At 39.5% G+C, this 22,404-nt stretch overlaps 1 protein-coding gene across 1 annotated transcript in view; it reads right to left on the reverse strand.

Annotated features, from left to right (window-relative positions):
* LOC102175116 (zinc finger protein 160-like) overlaps positions 4,317 to 22,404 on the reverse strand; it is a 29,047-nt gene continuing 10,959 nt past the window's right edge. Inside the window, 3 exon segments of the mRNA XM_018062996.1 lie at positions 4,317 to 7,892; positions 7,894 to 9,569; positions 18,639 to 18,765. Coding sequence (XP_017918485.1) covers positions 7,593 to 7,892; positions 7,894 to 9,569; positions 18,639 to 18,765 — 2,103 coding nt within the window. The 3' untranslated portion in view covers positions 4,317 to 7,592.

Raw genomic sequence — 22,404 nt, forward strand, 5'->3', positions numbered from 1 at the left:
TTTCTCCCTCTCTCTCTCTTTTTCAGGCTGATCCCTTGGAGCACAGGGGCTCTCTGAGTTCACTTTTCTGCCTGGGCTTCTAAGACCCAATCAAGAAGGCGCTCTGTCTTCACTCTGGCGAGAGGGTGCCTGCAGCCTCCGTGAACAGAGCAAGTCCCTTGTCTGGGGCTTTATTGGCTTTCTTTGTAAACCAAGGAATATCAGCCTCTATTCTTTCTCCTCTCTCTCCCCTCCCCCTCGCCGACGCCGTTCATCCTGAGGATATCCCTGGATCCTGCCAGTGCTGGACCCCTGTAGGTGAAATCCCCAGGAGGAGGAGTTTCCAGTACAAGCCATGGCAACTTTAAAATTTTCTAAGAAATGCCACACTCAAGGTCCTCGACCTTATGATCTCCCCACTCGGAGACAGATAAAAACCCTTACTAATCAAGCTGAAAATCTAGTTTCTCAACAGGGAATGCCATAAATCCAGAAAATATTTTTGTTGCTATGCTTGCTTTGCTTGCTTTTCCTTCCCCCGCTCAGGCTGCCTTGATTAATCACACTTATTGGGCTTATATACCTAACCCCACTTTATTGCAGGTTGTAGAATGGACAGATATAGAACCGGTCGTATCCACTACTGACTCAGTACATATGCCTCCTCCTTGGAGCTTGCAGGGGCCCTCTCATCCTGAGGAAGAAGGAAGATTAATTAACATTCCTCTAGGCTATAAAAGCCTTCCTTTATGCATGGGCCCAGCAGAATTATGTATTAATGTTAGTCGACAAACGTGGGCTTTCACCTGCCTCCAAAAGAGAACTTCCACACATCGTTTAGACTGTTTACTGCCCTGTCCCTTTATGAGAACCATGTCAATACTACCAGGACTCTAGGAAAAGGACAAAAGTTGGAATGCAAGGGGTCTATTTATAAGGACTTTAAATATACTCCTGTTTATTGAGATAGACGTCAAGCTAAATCATGGAAATTAATGTCTGTGGCTAATTACAGCATTGCTGATTGGGGACCCTATGGTATGTGGTTATCTAACTTCTCAGATGATATTAATAATACTATGTGTGATTCTGTTACTCAAGTAACATGGAAGATTACCAACAGTTCAATGGAACACTTCCATGACAAAGGACTCCTTGGCTGGCTTGACGGCGGAATGGCACCTCTTCACCTCAAATAAATGAATTGGGCCTGAACAATGGGACACCTGGCAATTTGCTCCAAATACTGAAAAACTTGGAAGTTGGACTGGATATTTCACAGGGACCATAGTAACTATCCTTTCCATTATAATCATTCATATTTTATACAAGTTCGTGTTCCCCTTCCTTTCGTTATAGCCATAGGAAACTTACAATTTAAAAACACTTTATGTTCTGCGACTTGTATATTTGCAAACTGTATACTTAATTCCTCTATTTTTCTAAAAGAAAGACTCCCTTTTGATTCTTCGATCTCGACAGTCTGTGGTTGCCAGTAGATCTCCAATAACCCTGGAAAGAGGATCCCATGGCAAGACTTGCCTCCCCGTTGCTCTCTAAATTACTCTGGCGATCTAAGCGATTCATCAGATGGTTGATTCTTGGCATTTTGGGGTTAATAGCCATTTGCACCACTGCCGCTGTCACAGACATTGCTTTACAAACTTCAAACACAAAACTTTATTCAAAATTGGACTAAAGACGCTCATACTATTATATGGGTCACTCAGGTTCAGATAGATGAAAAAGTTCAAGATAAAATCCAGGAATTAAAAAACAGCCATCCAATGGGTTGGAGATGAATTAATAGATTCACAAAAACAAGTATTATTATATTGTGATTGGAATTGCACTCAATTTTGTATCACTTCTCTTCGGTCCAACCATAGTGCTTACAATTGGGAACAAATCAAATTTCATTTGCAAGATATGGATAATAATGCTTCCTTAAATGTACAATTGTTGCAAAAGGAAATCCTTGAAACCTTCTCTAAGAGTCTACCCTCTTCTAACATTTGGAAACCTTAGCTGAACATCTAGCTGATCAATTATATGGGCTAGACCCTCAAAGATGGTTTCAAGGCATTACACATAGTATTGGATCTGGAACTATAATTATCCTGGTGATTATATTTATAATATACTGATGCCTTTCAACTAAAATTGTTCAAACTAAACAAACTCAATTGGTCAGGGCCTTTTTCACAAAAGTATCTACAGTCATCTCCAATTATGAAAAAATAAAAAGGGGGAACTGTCAGGGGACGTTCAACTTTAAGGGATCCAATATGTTATCTTCTTTTGTGTGCCATTTCTCAAGGACTCTATTCCTTACCCGTTCTTGGAAAACAGGAACGAGCAGAGCTGCAGGCAGTTCTCAGGACTAAGGTCATGAGAAAGGGCACCTGCTTGGATTTCTTTCAGTGACTCCCTTCCATGACTTTTTACTTAAAGGTAATCTATTCAGTTATGCCCCTCTTTCTCAGGATATGGAATGCTTTCTGGCCCTTTGAAGATTGCTATTTGCTTGGCTTTGTTTTTGCTCAATACTTTTTACTGCCTAAAGCTGCCTTGTATGAAGATATAATAAACATGTGTTTCTTCAAATAAAGCACCCGGTTTCACTCGAGACTTGGGTCCCCTGCATCCTTCTTCTCATCGACTCCAGTCCCCAGGTCCTGGTCTACAAAGACCGTGACAGCTCTGTCTTCAATTTCCACAAATAAGAGTAACTCTTCTTTAATCATACATACAAGTTATTTCTGTCCAATGGAGACTATGACCCTATTCCTATGCATTGTTCCTAGCACACCATCAGTCCCTGGTAACTGTCCCTCTCCTCCTACGAAAAGCCCAGGCCCTTTAACATCTTGCCTACTCTGTTCAAGGTCAGTTTGTAGAACATTATGTTTTATAACAGGCTGGACTATGTACGGAAGGGCTTCCTGATCCTAATGTCCATGAGTCATGTCCTAGCTTTACGTTATTTTCCGCCCTCCCTCTTGCTAATTCACACACACCACTGAATTTCATAATTCAGGCTGTGTGTTTTTCCAGGAAACACGAAAGTGAATGAATCATATCTAATGAAGTCAGCCCCTTCATCTCACTGATTCCTTCCAAGAGACCATCATGAAACGCATGTAGCAAATGCGATTGATCAATGTATCACCAAAGCCAAGCTCTTAGAGCTCACCACACAACAGCTCAATCAACTGAGAGACTACTTGTTGGGCAAGGAATAGTGACTTTATTTAGAAAGCCAGGAGACCAAAAAGATGGCGGACTACTGTCCCAAAGAATCATCTTTGTTGAGTTAGAATTTGGGTTTCTTCTACACGAAAAGATCTCTGTAGCTTCTCTTCAAATATGGACTGACAGCAGTTGCTGAGTACCTGAATTAAGTCATCAGAGAATACATATAGTGAAAAAGGTAAAGGATTTGCCACAACCACTGAGTCTGGCTCCACTATGTTCCTATTTTGGGTAAGATCCTGGCCACACACATTACATTGCTGTGTGTTTTCTCCAGGATACTCTGATACTAATGGCGAGATGTGAGCTGTGAGGATACGTTTATTTGTTTGTTTGTTTTTACACTCGTGAAATTGGTGAGGAATCTTTCTAGAATGAATTCATGTTCTACAGACCTAATAAATACATATATATCTGGCTTCTATCCAGTATGAATTTTCTCATGAGGCCTAAGATGTTGCCACACTCATGATATTTGTATGGTTTCTCAGTAAGATGAATTCTCTGACCAACAGTAGGTGTGAATTTTGAACTTTGAATTTTGAAGACTTCTACCATATACCACATTCACATACGTTTCTCTCATGTATGGATTTTCTGATGTTTAGTGAGTGCTGAGACCTGAGTAAAGGATTTTCCACACTTGAAACATTTGAAAGCTTTCTCTGTGTATTCTGCGATAACTTGTAAGGTGTGACTTTCGACTGAAGAACTTGCCACACTCATCACATCTGAAACGTCTCTCTCCAGTATGAATTCTCTAATGAAGTCAAAGATGTGTTTTTTGACCAAAGACTCTTCCACACTCAGCACATTTGTAAAGTTTCTCTCCAGTATGAACTGTCTGATGACTTAAAAGGATTGACTTAACATGAAAGGCCTTGACACACTCATCACATTGGTAAGGTTTCTCTCCAGTATGAACCCTCTGATGACCAGCAAGGTGTGCATTTCGGCTGAAGACTTTGTCACATATACCACATTTAAATAATTTCTTTTCTGTATGAATTTTCTGATGTTTCCTGAGATTTCAGCTGTCAGTAAAGGCTGCAGGCGACAGAATGAAACACCAACACTGCAGAGTGGTTTGAATCTTTTTACTTTACAACTGCTGTTTCTTGCAGCTGCTTTACATCTTTTGCACAACAATCTACAGGGCAAGTTGCCAAACACCATAATTCAGCGACTATACAGTGCGCAGGCATGGGGTGAGATAACCTTTACCTTAACTTATTTACTGCAGCTAAGACTTTTTTGGGAACTTCCTTATCAACTTAGAATCCATTTTGTCCTTGGGTCTGTTCCTTTTGAGGAATCAGAAACATCCTTGTGTGTAAGAAATGTTCTTTTCCCAAGGGAACAGAGGATTCTTGACTGAATATCTCATTTGCAAGAATGTTTAGCCCTGGTTGAGAGTGTCGTTTGCAAGCACTTCTCAACCTTCCTTATACTTTGTTCCCTACACTGGGCAGAACATCTCGTTTGCAAGAATGTTCAGCCCTGGTTGAGAGTCTCGATTGCAAGCACTTCTCAACCTACCTTATACCTCGTTCCCTACATCTTTCTTTTCTTGAAGGTGCTGACTAAGCACTTGAATACTCAAAGCTGCTTCTTTCAATTGTTAGCAACAATTAACAAAGTATTCACAAAGGATGTTAACAATGTAGATACCTGCCCTAAAGGACTGAGGTTATTTAATCCTTCTTGAAGACTCTTCAGTATATCAGAACCAAGAATATCAGGCAGCGTCTTACTAAAAGTTGACAATATAGTTTGTTCCAATTCCATAATTTCAGCAGTTAAATTCTGGTGTCCCACTAAAGATCTTTTCACTTTTTCCCAACTCTCACTCATATTAAAGGGAACAGGGGTTACACATAGGTGAGATGAGTTCCAATCACATTTTAACATACTCCTTGTAGCTAACACAGTCACTTGATCTCCTAACCAGGAAACAGTGTGTTGTAAATTCAATACATCAGTAGCCAATTGAGAGTCCAAATCATGCTGTTGTTGCTACAATAAATGAGCATCCTTATGCCACTCCCTGACAAAATCAGTAGTCTGTATGCCCTGATGCAAAGCAAGACCTGCTACAGTTGCTGTTGCTGTTACTGAAGCCACAGTGAGAAATGATGCGATGATGATGCCAAGCATTCTTCGGGATCGATGGAGAAGAGTGTGCACAGCGTTCACAAGAGGAGGGACAGCAAAAGAGCCCGACCACGTCCGAGTGAGATTCCCAGGCAACCAGAGTCCAGCCCGTGCTTTCACAGTGACCGAAGAGTGATTACTGGAATGGACCATCTTGTCTTCAACATTTTCCCACCAGGAACGGTTTATACGTTGAGTCAAGTTACAATCAGAACATGATATAACTCCCAAAATTTCATTCCAAATCCATTGTCCATACAGTAAAGAATAAGGAAATTTTACACATGCTATAGCAGAGTTAGATTTATTAATATGCAAATGAACTTGAAACAGCCCTCTAGGATCATTAATATTCAAAGTAAAGTTTCCCATCCAAATAGTAAGGTTAACTGACACTGCCCATGATTATACACTGGAATAGTAAAAGCAAATTTATTTCTATCTTTTATTTGCAAAGGAATAGTAAAAAAGCAATCCTTCAAATCTGAAACCATCAAAAACCAATTCTGTGGAATCAAAGCAGGAGAAGGGAGACCTAATTGCAAAGCTCCCATAGGTTCTATACATTTGTTAACTTCCCTTAAATCAGTCAACATTCTCCATTTAACAGATTTTTTCTTAATGACAAAAACAGGAGAATTCCAAGCAGAGGTGGAAGGTTCGATATGGCCAGATTGAAGCTGTTCTTCTACTAATTGTTCGAAAGCCTTGAGCTTCACTTTTGGAAGCAGCCACTGCTCAACCCATTTAGGGACATCAGTTAACCACTTCAATGGGAGAGCTCGAGGAATCTGAGCAGTGGCTACAAGTTTCCCGACGAGATGGTGAGTGTTGTTCCTAAAGAAAGTAAAATATCTCTTCCCCAGATATTAATAGGTGTATTAACAATGTAAAAAGAAATAAATCCTTTTTTTCCATTAGACAATTGGCATGACAAAGGTTGAGCACTTCTCCACACATCTGCTATAGATCCTAAGCCTGTTAAAACAAGAGGACTTTTTTCTTTTTTCTAGTCATTAGTCCACTGCTGGAGAGAAATAACTGAAACATCTGCTCCTGTATCCACTAATCCTTCAAACTGTCTATCTTCAATGATCAGTGACATAAAAGGACGAGAGTCATTAATAAGCATTTCCCAAAATATACTTTGTCCCGTACTTCCAAAACCACTGACTCTCTCTCCCTAACTCAGCCTTGTCGACAGCTACCGGAAATAGGGATGCGTAAGATGGTGCAGAAGGGTTAACAGCCTTGGAAGTTTGTTTTCTATTTAATAAAACCTTCCAAAAGGCAGCGGTCATTGCCTCTATAGAATCTGAATCCTCCCCCGAACTCACATCTCTATCTGTCTCTCTGAATGAATCTGTACTGTCATCCGGAGGTTTGGGTGGAGGCCGAGGTGAAGCCCCCTCCTCACATTTGCCTTCCTTTTCCTCACTCACAGGCACATCCTCACACAGGGAATCATCCTTAAGGGAACATGAGACGGCCTCACCATCAGCAGCCAATAACTTTAAAGTTTGCATTATAGCGCTACATAGAGTCCACAGCCTTAAAGGAAATCACATTTCCTTTTTGATGTTGCTTTCTTAAGTCCTTCTTTACCACTCTCCATTCCTTCAAATTCAGCTGTACTTTTGTTTGATATTGAAACCAATAGTAATGCTGCTCTATGAGGCAGAACAACTTACTCAAACGGCGAGTAGACATTGTAATTCCTATAGAACGCAGGAGCCCCTTAACCAGCTCCATATATTGTGACTTTAAAGACGGGGAATTCTCCATGGTTTTTTCTTTTTCTTTTCTCTTTTTTCTGTTCTTTTTCTCTTATTTTCTTTTTCCCAAAAGTCCCCCTTTCAGCATCTCGCCCCCAGGGTGCTTACCCTTTCGGTTCTTTTCTTTTATTCTTTTTGCCGAAAGTCCCCCTTTCAGCGTTTCGCCCCGGGGTGCTTACCCTTTCGGTTTGGTCGTGCCCCGTGTTGGGCGCCAGATGCTGGCGACGGAATGAAACACCAACACTGCAGAGTGGTTTGAATCTTTTTACTTTACAACTGCTGCTTCACTTTATATCTTTTGCACAACAATCTACAGGGCAAGTTGCCAAACACCATAATTCAGCGACTATACAGTGCCCAGGCGCAGGGTGAGACAACCTTTACCTTATTTACTGCAGCTAAGACTTTTTCGGGAACTTCCTTATCAACTTAGAATCCGTTTTGTCCCAGGGTCTGTTCCTTTTGAGGAATCAGGGAAACATCCTTGTGTGCAATAAATGTTCTTTTCCCACGGGAACGGAGGATTCTTGACTGAACATCTCGTTTGCAAGAATGTTCAGCCCTGGTTGAGAGTCTCGTTTGCAAGCACTTCTCAACCTTCCTTATACCTTGTTCCCTATACCAGGCCTTGCCACACTCCTCACATTTGTAAAGTTTCTCTCCAGTATGAACTGTCCGATGACTTAAAAGGGTAGACTTTACACGAAAGCTGTTGCCACACTCATTACATTCGTCCTTGTTTCTCTCCAGTATGAACTGTCTGATGACTTAAAAGCATTGACTTTACATGAAAGGTCTTGCCACACTCATCGCATTTGTAAGGTTTCTCTCCAGTATGAACTGTCTGATGCCTAAAAATGGTTGACTTTAGACGAAAGGTCTTGCCACACTCATCACATTTGTAGGGTTTCTCACCAGTATGAACTGTCTGATGACTTAAAAGGAAGGTTTTAAGACGAAAGGCCTTGCCACACTCATCACATTTGTAAGGTTTCTCTCCAGTATGAATTGTCTGATGCCTTAAAAGGACTGACTTTACACAAAAGGCTTTGCCACACTCATCACATTTGTAATGTTTCTCTCTAGTATGAACCCTCTGATGACCAGCAAGGTGTACATTTCGTCTGAAGATTTTGTCACATATATCACATTTCAATAATTTCTTTCTTGTATGCATTTTCTTATGGCTCCTAAGGTATGAGCTGTGAGTAAAGGCCTTGCCACACTCATCACATTTGTAACGTTTCTCTTCAGTATGAACTGTCTGATGCCTAAAAATGGTTGACTTTAGACGAAAGGCCTCACCACACTCATCACATTTGTAAGGTTTCTCACCAGTATGAACTGTCTGATGACTTATAAGGAAGGTTTTAACACGAAAGGCCTTGCCACACTCATCACATTTGTAAGGTTTCTCTCCAGTATGAAGTCTCTTATGACTTATTAACTGTGAAGAGTAACTATACTGCTTGCCACACTCATTACATTTGTAAGGTTTCTCTCCAGTATGAACCCTCTGATGAACAGCAAGGTCTGCATTTCGGCTGCAGACTTTGTCACATATATCACATTTAAATAATTTCATTCCTATATGAATTTTCTGATGTCTCCTGAGGGTTGATCTGTGAGAAAAGACTTTGCCACACTCATCACATTTGTAAGGTTTCTCTCCAGTATGAATCCTCTGATGACCAGCAAGGTTTTCATTTCGGCTGAAGACTTTGTCACATGTATCACATTTAAATTTCTGTCCTGCATGAATTTTCTGATGTCTCCTGAGGTTTGAGCTGTGAGTAAAGGCCTTGCCACACTCATCACATTTGTAAGGTTTGTCTCCAGTATGAACTGTCTGATGACTTAAAAGGACTGACTTTACACGAAAGGCCTTGCCACACTCATCACATTTGTAACGTTTTTCCCTGTGTGCTTTGACATCTTGCGATACTACTGAAGGATTCATAAAATCATTCCCATATATATTAGAAACACTGGTTTGGACACAAGGAGGAATTCTTTGAAGTGGTGAAAATGAGAAACTGTTGTCGACAGACCTCTCAACTCTATTATATTCAGAAATTATCCTGCCAGTTTGAAGTATCTGCAGTTTCTCCTGAGACTTAAATCCAAGCCTGTTTCCAAAGGGTTTGATTCCTGCATCCTTTCCATCATATGAATCTCTTCCATCAGGCACACTTCCATTAAGGCTTACAGGTGTGCCTTTGTAATTTCTTTTGTCATCTCTCCCCTGACACTCAAAGTCACACATATTTTCCTGACTTTCCCAAAGATGAACATGTTTGATTTCACAGCTTTTAGGTCTTCCCAGCATCAATGTTTGGAATGTTTCTCGTTTATCACTGTTCACTTTGGGTTGTAAATCCTTGATCACATGTGTAGGAGAGATATCTACAAGATAAAAAGAACCACAGGTATCCTGCTCACAATAATTCAAAAATAAATCTTTCATGGTGAATATAGATTACACTAAAAGTAATACTTAACACCAAGTTATGAAACACCACAATGATGACCTTAAGTGTTTAGAAACACTAAAGGAATAGAATTCTTAACTTAAGAAAGCATGATAACATAAATTCACTGTTAAGGTAGCTTAGTTTTAAAAACCATATGCCAAACACACTCACATTGGACAATCTTATGCCAACTCTCAGAAACAGGAGTATTTTTCTACCAGGACCCCTAGGAACCTATCAATCAACAGTTGTCTCAAATTGAAAAGAAAAACATTACACTATCATTGTATTCTGTATACTTACGGTACATAAATAAATTCTAAACAATATATTACATATTGTGATAGTAAATAATCCAAAAGCAAGCTTACCCAAGTAACTATACATAATTGGTTGTTTACAATTGAAAACAAATGAGAAAATGAAGAATATGACCAAAACAATTTTTTGGAAACAACATAGTTTTCTAAATCTGCTATAGAACTACATACCCAAAAAGAAAAGGCATTTTACAATGTTAACAAGTAGTATGTGTCAGCTGTATTGCAGAACACATGCTAAAAGACCATCATCTGTAAATGACACATAAATTAAGATGTAAAATAGTCACCAGTTTTCTAACAGCCAATAATCAAAGCAATGCATACCTATGTTGTTGTTCAGTCGCTCAGTCGTGCCTGACTCTTTGCGACCCTATGGACTGTAGCCCACCAGACTCCTGTGTCCATGGGATTTCCCAGGCAAGAATAATGGAGTGGGTTGCCATTTCCTTCTCCATGGGATCTTCTTGACTCAGGGATCAAACCTGCATCTTCTGCATTAGCAGGTGAATTCTTTACCACTGAGCCACCAAGGAAGGCTTCTCTCTAGCCATGCACTATTCTTAATTACCTGGTTTAATGGCACCAAAATATAATAAATAAAAAGTGAGTGCTTTGGGTATTTATTGACTAGGGTCAGACACAATATTGCTGAAAAATGTTGCAAGTGAAAAGCATACAAGATATAATGTAGTTGAGGTTTGACAGAAAACAAAATTCTGTAAAGCAATTATACTTCAATTATAAAATTAATAACATTTAAAAAAGATATAATGTAGGTAACATCATAAAGAACAGGACAGAATATAGATATTACATTTTTTAAACAAAAGTAAATTTTGAGTATTTACTATAAAACATGCACTATTGTAAGCCAACCAACAGCACTAATTTGCTTTGAAAGGCTTGAGGTAAATTAACATGTTTTTCTCTAATCAGAGCAGGAGACACACCCAATTGGTGCACAAAGTGGTAACAGAAACAGGATATGAATCTGAACATACAGACTGAGAAAACTTATTTGTAAACATGACCACCCACTGAATGAATAGATTAGAAAATATTTTTTAAAAATACAAGGAACTTGGAAAGAAAATATCAAGGAAGATACAATATAGAAGTAGTCTGTTTAATTATTATTCAACCATCCCATCTAGAAATGGGTTGTGAGTCATCATGGATGCACAAAGTGATTTAGGTCATGTCCTGAGAAACTTGTTCAATAAATGACCAGAGGTTATCTTTACAGTGAGAGTATGTAAAAGGTGGAGGGATGTGGTAGGTAAGAACGATGCTTCCGTCCATATCAAAGTACTATGTGAGCAATGGTCAGGACTAAGAAAGGGCCTGTGTGGAGCATAGGGTACACAGGTTTATGTCAGATATCAGCTTGTGACTGCCATGTCTTTGTGAAAATAACTGAGAGCGCAAACTAATATACTGACCTTAAAAGAAAAGAACTCGTTCAGCAAGTTCATGGGCATTATACTATGGGTATGGGACAGAAACAAGAGAGATTTTAAAAGTGACTATGATATATGGAGAAAGCAGGATAATACCTGTTATACTATTTACAATGTAATGTATCCAACTGTGAATTTTGTAAGTTACAATGGAATGCTTATATTCAAGAAAAGCATACACAATATTCCAGGATATTGTGTAAGAATCTTATTAGCAGAAATCAGAAGGAAAATCCAGGAAAAGGCTATCTAAACCTGGGTTCCTCTGCCAAGTATGATTAACCTCTCTATTGGACATTTATTTTGTTTCTTCTTCCACACATGTTCATCTCAAGATCGAGGAGTATCAAAGGAGGGACTGAAACTGACTCTGGAGGACCTTCCCAGTTACAAAAGCCTTTCTGAGGCATCCAACACCTTTTTGTAGAAAAAGGCTTTATTCTCCTAGACCTCCCCTGAGTCCAAAAGAGCAGATTCAAACACTTACTAATACATAAAAGGATCATACCATGATCAAGTGGGATTTATTGCAGGGATGCAAGATTTCTCAATATCCACAAGTTAATCACTGATACACCACAGTAACAGTTGAAGACTTAAAACCATATGATCATCAATAGATGTAGAAAAGTTTCTCACAAAATTCAAGTGGCATTTATGATAAAAACCCTTCAGAAAGTCAGCACAGATGGTCCCTACCTCAGCATAATTAACACTGTATATGTCAAACACACAGCTAACATCATACTCAACAAGGAAAAACTGAAAGCATTCCCCTTAACAACATGAATAAGACAAGAATGTTCACTATTGCCACTTTTACTGGACAAATTTTTCGAAGTCCTAGCCACAACAATCAGAAAAGAAAAAGAAATAAAAGGAATTCAAGTAAAAAAAAAAAAAAAAGAAGTAAAACTGTCACTATGATGCTACACACAGAAAATCCCAAAGCCACCAGATGACTACTAGACCTTATCAATGAACAGAGTAAACTTTCTGGATACATAAAATATAGAAAACTGCTGCATGTGTATACATTGATAATGATATATGAGAAAGTGAAATTAATGAAACAATCCCATTCACCATCTCAGAGAAAAGAATAAAATTCTAAGGAATAAACCTACCTAAAAAGTCAAAAGAACTGTATTCATGAAACTACAAGATGCTGATGACTGATAGCAAAGATGACACAAACAGATGGAAACATATACTGTGATCTTGGATTGAAAGAAATAACAGTCAAAATGACCATACTATCCAAGGCAATCTACATATTCAATGCAACTCTTATCAAATTAACGACATATTTCATAAAACAAAGAAAAACTTAATTTGTACCAAAATACAAAAGACTCTGATATCTAAATCGATCTTGAAAAGGAAGAACAGAGCTGGAGGAATCATGTTCCCTGAGTTCAGACCATACTACAAACTTATAGTCATCAGAGTAAAAGTGAAGTTGCTCAGATGTGTCTGACTCTTTGCGACCCCATGGACTGTAGCCTACCCAGTTCCTCTGTCCATGGGATTTTCCAGGCAAGAATACTGAAGTGAGTTGCCATTTCCTTCTCCAGAGATCTTCTGGACCCAGGGATTGCACCTGGGTCTCCTGCATTGTAGGCAGACACTTTACCGTCTGAGCCACCAGGGAAGTGGTATGATGATGGCACAAAACAGAAACACAGATCAGTAGAACAGGACAGAAAACCCAGAAATAAACCAATTTACTTGTAGTCAATTATTCTATATAAAAAGGAAGAAAAAATACAGAATGAAGAAGTCTCTATAATAAGTGATGCTGGGATAAATGGATAGTTACATGAAAAAGAATGAAATTACAATATTCTCTAACACCACATACAAAAATAAACTCAAAATGTATTAAACATCTAAATGCAAGACCAGATACTATGAAATTCATAGTGGAAAACAAATGCAAAACACTGACATAAATGTCAGCAAAATTTTTTTGAATCTATCCCTTAGAGTCATGGTAATAAAAGCAAAATCAAACAAATGAGACCTAATTAAATTTAAAACCTTTTTGCAAAGCAAAGGAAACCAAAAAAAAAGAACAAAAATACAACTTTTGGACTATGAGACTATATGTGCAAATGATGCTACCTATCAGGGATTTATTTCCAAAATATGCCAACAGTTCATATAGCTTAATATAAAACAAATGAACAAACAACCCAATCAAAAACTGGGCAGAAGATCAAAACAGATATTTCTCCAAAGGAGACAAACAGATGACCGACAGTCACCTGAAAAGATGTTTGATGTCTCTACCTAGGAGAGAAATGCAAATCAAAACCACAAAAATGTATCACCTCACACTGGTCAGAATGACCACCATCAAAAAGTCTACAAACAATAAATGCTTGAGAGGGTGTGGAGAAGAGAACTCTCCTACACTGTTGGAAGGAACATAAATTGGTACTGCCACTTTGGAGGACAGCTTGGAGTTTCCATAAAGAACTAACTATAGAGCTATCACACGAACCAGCAATTCCAATCCTGGGCATATATCCAGAAAGGATGAAAACTAATTCAAAACGATACATGCACCCCAATGATTTTAGCAGCACTATTTATACCAGCCAAAACACGGCAGCAACCTAAATGTTCATTGACAGACAAAGGGATAAAGAATACATGGTACCTACATACAAGGAAATATTGTGAAGTGAAAGTAGCTCAGCCATGTCCAACTCTTTAAGATCCCATGGCCTGCAGCCTGCAAACTGCCCTGTTTATGAAATTCTCCAAGAAAGAACACTGGAGTGGGGTGCCACCTCCACAGCATAAAACACAATGAAGTAATGCCTTTTGCAGCAATATAGACAGACTTAGGCATTATTCTAAATGAAATCAGACAGAGAAAGACAAATATCATAGGATATTATATGTTGAACTGAAACAAATGATACAAATGAACTTATTCACAAAATAAACTCACCAGCATAAGAAACAAACTTATGGTTACCAAAGAGGATAGTGCAGGATGGTGGCTGGGGCAGGAAAGGGAGAGATAAATTAGGAGTCCGAATATATACAAACTAATATATATTCTGCAAGCCAGGCTTCAGCAATACGTGAACCGTGAAATTCCTGATGTTCAAGCTGGTTTTAGAAAAGGCAGAGGAACCAGAGAAGAAACTGCCAACATCTGCTGGATCATCAAGAAAGCAAGAGCGTTCCAGAAAAACATCTATTTCTGCTTTATTGACTATGCCAAAGCCTTCGACTGTGTGGATCACAAGAAACTGTGGAAAATTCTGAAAGAGATGGGAATACCAGACCACCTGACCTGCCTCTTGAGAAATCTGTATGCAGGACAGGAAGCAACAGTTAGAACTGGACATGGAACAACAGACTGGTTCCAAATAGGAAAAGGAGTACGTCAAGGCTGTATATTGTCACCATGCTTATTTAACTTATGTGCAGAGTACATCGTGAGAAATGCTGGACTGGAAGAGGCACAAGCTGGAATCAAGAATGCCAGGAGAAATATCAATAACCTCAGATACGCAGATGACACCACCCTTCTGGCAGAAAGTGAAGAGGAGCTAAAAACCCTCTTGATGAAAGTGAAAGAGGAGAGCGAAAAAGTTGGCTTAAAGCTCAACATTCAGAAAACGAAGATCATGTCATCCGGTCCCACCACGTTATGGGAAATAGATGGGGAAACCGTGGAAAACAGTGTCAGACTTTGTTTTGGGGGGCTCCAAAATCACTGCGGGTGGTGACTGCAGCCATGAAATTGAAAGACGCTTACTCCTTGGAAGAAAAGTTATGACCAACCTAGATCACATATTCAAAAGCAGAGACATTACTTTGCTGACTAAGGTCTGTTTAGTCAAGGCTATGGTTTTTCCTGTGGTCATGTATGGATGTGAGAGTTGGACTGTGAAGAAGGCTGAGTGCCGAAGAATTGATGCTTTTGAACTGTGCTGTTGGAGATGACTCTTGAGAGTCCACTGGACTGCAAGGAGATCCAACCAGTCCATTCTGAAGGAGATCAACCCTGGGATTTCTTTGGAAGGAATGATGCTAAAGCTGAAACTCCAGTACTTTGGCCATGTCACGAGAAGAGTTGACTCATTGGGAAAGACGCTGATGCTGGGAGGGATTGGGGGCAGGAGGAGATGGGGACAACCGAGGATGAGATGGCTGGATGGCATCACGGACTCGATGGACGTGGGTCTCGGTGAACTCCAGGGGATGGTGCTGAACAGGGAGGCTTGGCGTGCTGCAATTCATGGGGTTGCAGAGTCGGATATGACTGAGTGACTGAACTGAACTGAATATATATATAAAATAGATAAACAACAAGAACCTACGATATAGCTCAGGGAACTATATTAAGTATCTTGTGAACTGCTGTATACCTGAAACAGAACATTGTAAATTAACTATACCTAAAAAGGGGAGAAGGAAATGGCAACCCACTCCATCATTCTTGCTTGGAGAATCCCAGGGACAGAGGAGACCGGTGGGCTGCTGTGTATGGTGTCGCACAGAGTCGGACATGGCTGAAGTGACTTAGTGTGCATACATGCATTGGAGAAGAAAATGGAAACCCACTCCAGAGTTCTTTCCTGGAGAATCCCAGGGACAGAGGAGCCTGTTGGGCTGCCGTCTGTGGGGTTGCACAGAGTCGGACACGACTGACGCGAATTAGCAGCAGCATACCTAAAAAGAATGGTTAAAACAAAAACAAAAACACCTCTTGCGGAGATATTCAAACAATGTTTCACAAGGGTATAAAAACTACTAAATGTTGGAAGCAGTCTATGAAATAAGACATGTTGACAAAACTGAATACCCACCAGCAAAAGAATTTACTTGTAACATTATCTTACACTATAGACAAAAATGAATTCAAAATGGTTTAAAGACTTAAACCTAAGTCCCAAATGTATAAAACTCCTAGAAGTAAACATGCAGGAAATGTTTCTGGAAATTAGACCCACAAATGATTTACCAGATGTAACAACAAAACCACAGGCCACAAAATAAAACCAGATATTAATAATTTGAACTATATCAAAATTATAAACTACAGCCATGAAATTAAAAGACGCTTACTCCTTGGAAGGAAAGTTGTGACCAACCTAGATAGCATATTCAAAAGCAGAGACATTAACATTACTTTCCCAACAAAGGTCCATCTAGTCAAGGCTATGGTTTTTCCAGTGCTCAGGTATGGATATCAGAGTTGGACTGTGAAGAAAGCTGAGTGCCAAAGAATTGATGCCTTTGAACTGTGGTGTTGGAGAAGACTCTTGAGAGTCCCTTGGACTGCAAGGAGATCAAACTAGTCATCCTAAACAAGATCAGTCCTGGGTGTTCATTGGAAGGACTGATGCTGAAGCTGAAACTCCAATACTTTGGCCACCTCAGGCAAAGATTTGACTCACTGGAAAAGACCCTGATGTGGGGAGGGATTGGGGGCAGGAAGAGAAAGGTACGACAGAGGCTGAGATGGCTGGATGGCATAACCAACTCGATGCACGAGTTTGAGTAAACTCTAGGGGTTGGTGATGGACAGGGAAGCCTGGTGTGCTGCGATTCATGGGGTAACAAACAGTCAGACACGACTGAGCAACTGAACTGAACTGAACTATGCATTAAAGTGCAGTGAGTTTGAAAAGACAATCAACAGTAAAAGAGAAAATATGTGGAAATCATACATCTGATAGTAAATGAGTATAAAGAATATATAAAGAATTTTAAGAGGGACTGAGGTCACCAGTTCTGCCGTGGGGATCATTCCCCAATAAACCATCCAACGTGTTGCAAATACAGAACAGAAACAGTAAGAGTAACACAGAACTTTGAACTCAATGATAAAATAAAAAAATACTGACAATGCACAGAACAACAGTGCAACCAATAGCCCAATAGATATGAGAATGTGAACTTGGACAAAGTTGTCCTGGGCTAAATTCCCATACCATTTACAGAGGCTAAAATATATGGTCCTTGATATACAGGAACAACACTGTCATGGTGCCCTTGACAGAGTCTCCAAAGCCAGGAAATAACCTAGAAAGATGTAACAGGCTCTCGTGATACTTTCTCTCTCATAATCTTAGAACATATTGACCATTCTACTGGATAGCTTCAAGTGGTGAGTTTGTGCAGAGCAAGAAAATAACATTAGGATTAGTGTCTGTTAGTAAATCCACTCCACAGAGACTCAGCAGAGGCTGCCAATTAAACATAGGTGGATTATCACAGCAAGGAAACCAGATAAACTTTCAGACCCTCAGGGATATATTTCAAAGAAATTTAGGTGGTAAAATGATACAAAGTAAGGAGAATGGAACATCGGGAACAGCTGACATTCCCAGACGGGGTAGAGCAGCACAAGAGTAAAACTAACACAACATGAGGGTCAGACATTACAGCATCTTGAGATGGGACCATGCGCTCAACCTACAGACGGCAAGCTAAGAGCCTGCGAGATTCACATATGCTCCCCTCGTAGGATCTAGGATCAAAAAGACAATCTCTCTACCCACTCTCCTTATATTTTCCTAAGTAACAACCACAGCGGATCCCATCCACCAGCTTGTCCCACTCCTAAACAGAAAAAAACAGCCCTTTTGAGATACTCATTCTTCTTTATATGTTGTATTTTTGGCTATTTTTACATCACTTCCCACTATTCAGAGCTTTTTCTCATGCTCCAATATGAAGATAATATTCAGATCAGAAACAGAAATTCTGAGACTCATCTGGTGATCCAGTGGTTAAGACTCTCACTTCCAATGCAGGGGGTGCAGGTTTAATTCTTAGGGAACTAAGATCCCACTTGCAGAATGGTGGAGCCAAAAAAAAAAGCAAGCAAAAACAAATAAAAAGAAACAGATATTCAGGGTTATCAGAAGAAACAAATCTAAAGAGCTGTGGATTTTTTTAAACACTGAGCCAAAAGTCAAAAGGCAGAAAATAGGAAATCAGGTTTTTTGGTGGGTTTTTTTTTTAACATTTGCCAGTGAGCTTTGTACATAATTAAGCTCTGGGACAACCTCAGATGTGACATGAAACAGACACAGCACCTGAAGAGGGTCAGGTTAACCTTGTGAACCTGTGTCATGCCCGAGTCACCAGAACTCTCACATGAAAGACATCAGGTCCGCCTAAGGGGCACACAGGGAAAATGCAGATACCCAAGGGCAGCTCTGGAGAAGTCATCCTCACCCACAGACAGCAGGTTCCTATAGGTCTCCAGCATCACGTCCCTGTACAAGGCCCTCTGAGCAGGATCCAGGAATTCCCACTCCTCCTGAGTGAATTTGATGGCCACATCCTCAGAGGTCAGTCGTTCCTGAAATGAAACCACATGTCACCAAAAGGGCCATGAAAAGTTCTCATTTTCATGCAAAAGAGAAAGGGTGGTAAGGGGTACGGATTGACTTGGTTGAAGTATGTGTTCTAACAGATCCATGCAGGGGTATCGGGAGAAATTATGCATCTCTTAATTTTAATTTCTTATGTTTTTTCATATGGCGTTATGAGATCCTCCAATTAATACGGATTTTTCATCACTGTTCAAAATCCATGAAATATATTTGAATAAAGCTCAACACTGTTTTGGCTATACAGAAATGTCAGATATTATGTTCTACCCAGTGAGTGCAACTCATTATCTCGATGAAGTACAGCATGAGTGGTGTCTTCAGAGATGACAAAGTCCATGGCACTTTTAATGGAAAGGTCAAAAGTTTCAGTTATGACGTTGATAACAGCAGCAAGGACCAAAAGTGTCTGAAGGCTTCCTGTTGCTCTAAATTACTGTAGTATTACTCTAAACATTAAATAAGTACTTTACAGGCAAGAACCTGTCATCAATATAATAGCTCATTAAAGAACCATCTGTTCCCACCTTACAGAAGAAAAACTGTGTCACAGACACTCTGAGAAACTTGACTCAGATCAACAAGGTAAGAAATGTTACACGAAGCACCTGAACTCAGAGGCTTGGGCTCAGCAACTGAAGCTTAAGCATCTAACAGTTAAGTAATACAGAGAACATTGCAAGTCCTTTGACAGAGGGCTCCTAAAGAAAACTTGAAAGAAGTCCAAGGTGAGCCTCCTCGCTGCCCCTCTGTCTTCTCTGCAGGGGGAGCAGCTCTTGGGCCTCAGGCCTTCATCCCCTGAAAATCGACGCCTGCGCCAAATTCGTCTCCACCTCCTCCCTGATCAGAAGAACCTCCTCCCTCTGTTGAGTGATCACTGTCCACAGTGGTGGTGAAGGACTGGAGACACTGACCCATGAGAGCCACAGCAGCTTGGCAGCCCCAGGTCCCCAGACCATCTCACTTACTCCTAGCCACAGCTTCCAAACCAGTGCCATTTCAAGGGACTTTGACACAGCAGCCAAGTTCCCTGGAGCTGGAGCTACCACAGAAGGAGTGGCTGGCTCCGGGGCTTGAAGTGGGACTGTGTTCGGGAGCTTCATCACTGTTATGCCAGGAACCCTTCTCTGAAACAGTAGCTCTTCTACGCCATGGGCTTGGCCCTCTCAAAGGCTATGGGCTGTTTTGCCTGATGGTGGTCTAGCTCATCTTCTTCACGATGTGAAGGAGCTGTTTCCACCTCCCATAGCTCTTTCTCCTGTGTCTGCCCTATATGTTCCCTTTCCTGTAACTCCCCAGGCAGCCTGGGGAAAGTGGTAGGCTCAGTGTTTGACAGAAGGAAAACAAATAAATATAGTATTAATGTGGAAAAAAAAAAAGTCCAAGGTGAACAATGTGGAATGGCATGAAAGGTCATTATAGATGTGGATACAGAAACACAAGTGTTAGTAACTTACTACTTAAAACACTAACAGGATTGCTTAGAAAATTCCAAGGCCACAGATTATACTGATAACATAATTTCAACTGAAAAAAAAAAAAAGGTGATATGTAGTTTTTAAATCATGATGTCTTCTATCTAAACCACAGATTTGCACATGCATGCATGCTTATCTATAAAAAATTAACTGACATGAGAGGATTTGTCTCTTGACATATTTTTATGGACAATTTTATGTCATCCTTTTATTCACATGTATTTCAGCACATTTCAGATGATAAAAATATATCCTTTGTACTCAGCTGAGTTTGTCAACAAGATTCTATATTAGCCTACCAAAAGAAAACTATTAAAAACATTAAAAAAAAAACACTTGAACTCAATTCATAAGAAAATTACCATATACAAAAGTACAAATATAATTTTATCCATTTAAATTTACATAGCAAGGCATTAACAGAAGCCAAAGACTTTCTTTGCTTTTTTTTCCATTAATAAAATAGCGATTTGATATTAGAAGAGTCCTAGATTATGACCAAAAAAAATTTATCACAATAGTAAAGTACAAAAAATTCTTGGAGAATTAAAAATCATGGCAAAAAAGAATATGGAAAAAAATAAAGTTATTAAGCAAGACTATCTCAAGAAACATCATGATGGGAAGGAAACATTCAATACATTCCTTCTGAAATTACAGTGGCATGAAAGGAGCTGTCCAGGGTGCCTGTCTTTCGCCACCATATGATGCACATGGGCAGGGGCCACCAGAAGAAGTAAAAGGAGGAAAACTACAGGGCAAGAGACGCAGAGTTTGTCAGAGAGTTGAAACAGGTAGTACTCACAAACCTAAGGACATGGAAAGGTGAACAGTGAAAGGATGGAAAAAGACAGTCCATCCTAAAGAGAGCAGGGGAGACTGTTATATCAGACAAAATGAACTGAAGGAAAAGAAAGGTGCAATGAGATAAACATTGTGTAATGATAAAACGGTCAATTTACCAAAAAGCTGTAACAAGTAAAAATATATATACAGCTAACATTAGATATCTCATAAAAATGAAGCAAACATTAAAGGAAAGGAAGACAGAAATAGCGGCACAGGAGTAGTACAAGTTTTCAACGCCCAAGTTGAACAGGCATACACAGATCACACGGCCCAAAAGCATAAAACACATGCATCTCAAGGACACATAAAACACTGTCTATGAGAGACCACGTTAGGCCAAAATTAACCATTTTAAGAGACTGATACCATAAAAGTATGTTCCCTAACAATGTAATAAACACAAGAAAAAAAGAAAATTCCCCAAATGTGGACATTAAACAACTCACTCTTACACTGCAAAGGGGTCTAAGAAAAAAATTACATAGAAATTCATGGGAAATTTTTAAATATATGGATGAAAATGTAAAGACAACATTGCAAAATTTATAACACAGAGAAGACTGTACTAAAAGGAAACTCTGAACTGTTAAATGCTTACAGTAAAAAAGGGAAAAGATCTTAAATGGAAATCTATTTTTAGACCTCTAGGAAGCAGAAAACGGAAAACAAACTAAACTCAAGTTTAGCAGAAGCAAACAGGTAAATAAGAACGATTAAACCAGAGATAACATAGAAAGCAGAAAAATATAAAAATCAACAAACCAAGAGTTCATGTTTTGAAAAAACTGTATAAGAAAACCCCAACCTAGACTAAGGAAAAGAGAAAAAAAGATTCAAACAACTAAAAACAGATATGAAACAGGAGTGATTACAACTGAGGTTAAAGGAAGTTTCTAAAGATAAGGAACTACTATGACCAATAAATAGATCTTCATGACCAAGATAATCACGATGGTGTGATCACTCACCTAGAGCCAGATATCCTGGAATGTGAAGTCAAGTGGGCCTTAGAAAGCATCACTACGAACAAAGCTAGTGGAGGTGACGGAATACGAGTTGAACTGTTTCAAATCCTCAAAGATGATACTGTGAAAGTGCTGCACTCAATATGCCAGCAAATTTGGAAAACTCAGCAGTGGCCTCAGGACTGGAAAAGGTCAGTTGTCATTCCAATCCCAAAGAAAGGCAATGCCAAAGAATGCTGAAACTACCGCACAATTGCACTCCTCTCACATGCTAGTAAAGTAATGCTCAAAATTCTCCAAGCCAGCCTTCAGCAAT

The sequence above is a fragment of the Capra hircus genome, chromosome 18, assembly GCF_001704415.2.
Source record: "Capra hircus breed San Clemente chromosome 18, ASM170441v1, whole genome shotgun sequence".
Taxonomy (NCBI): Eukaryota; Metazoa; Chordata; class Mammalia; order Artiodactyla; family Bovidae; genus Capra; species Capra hircus.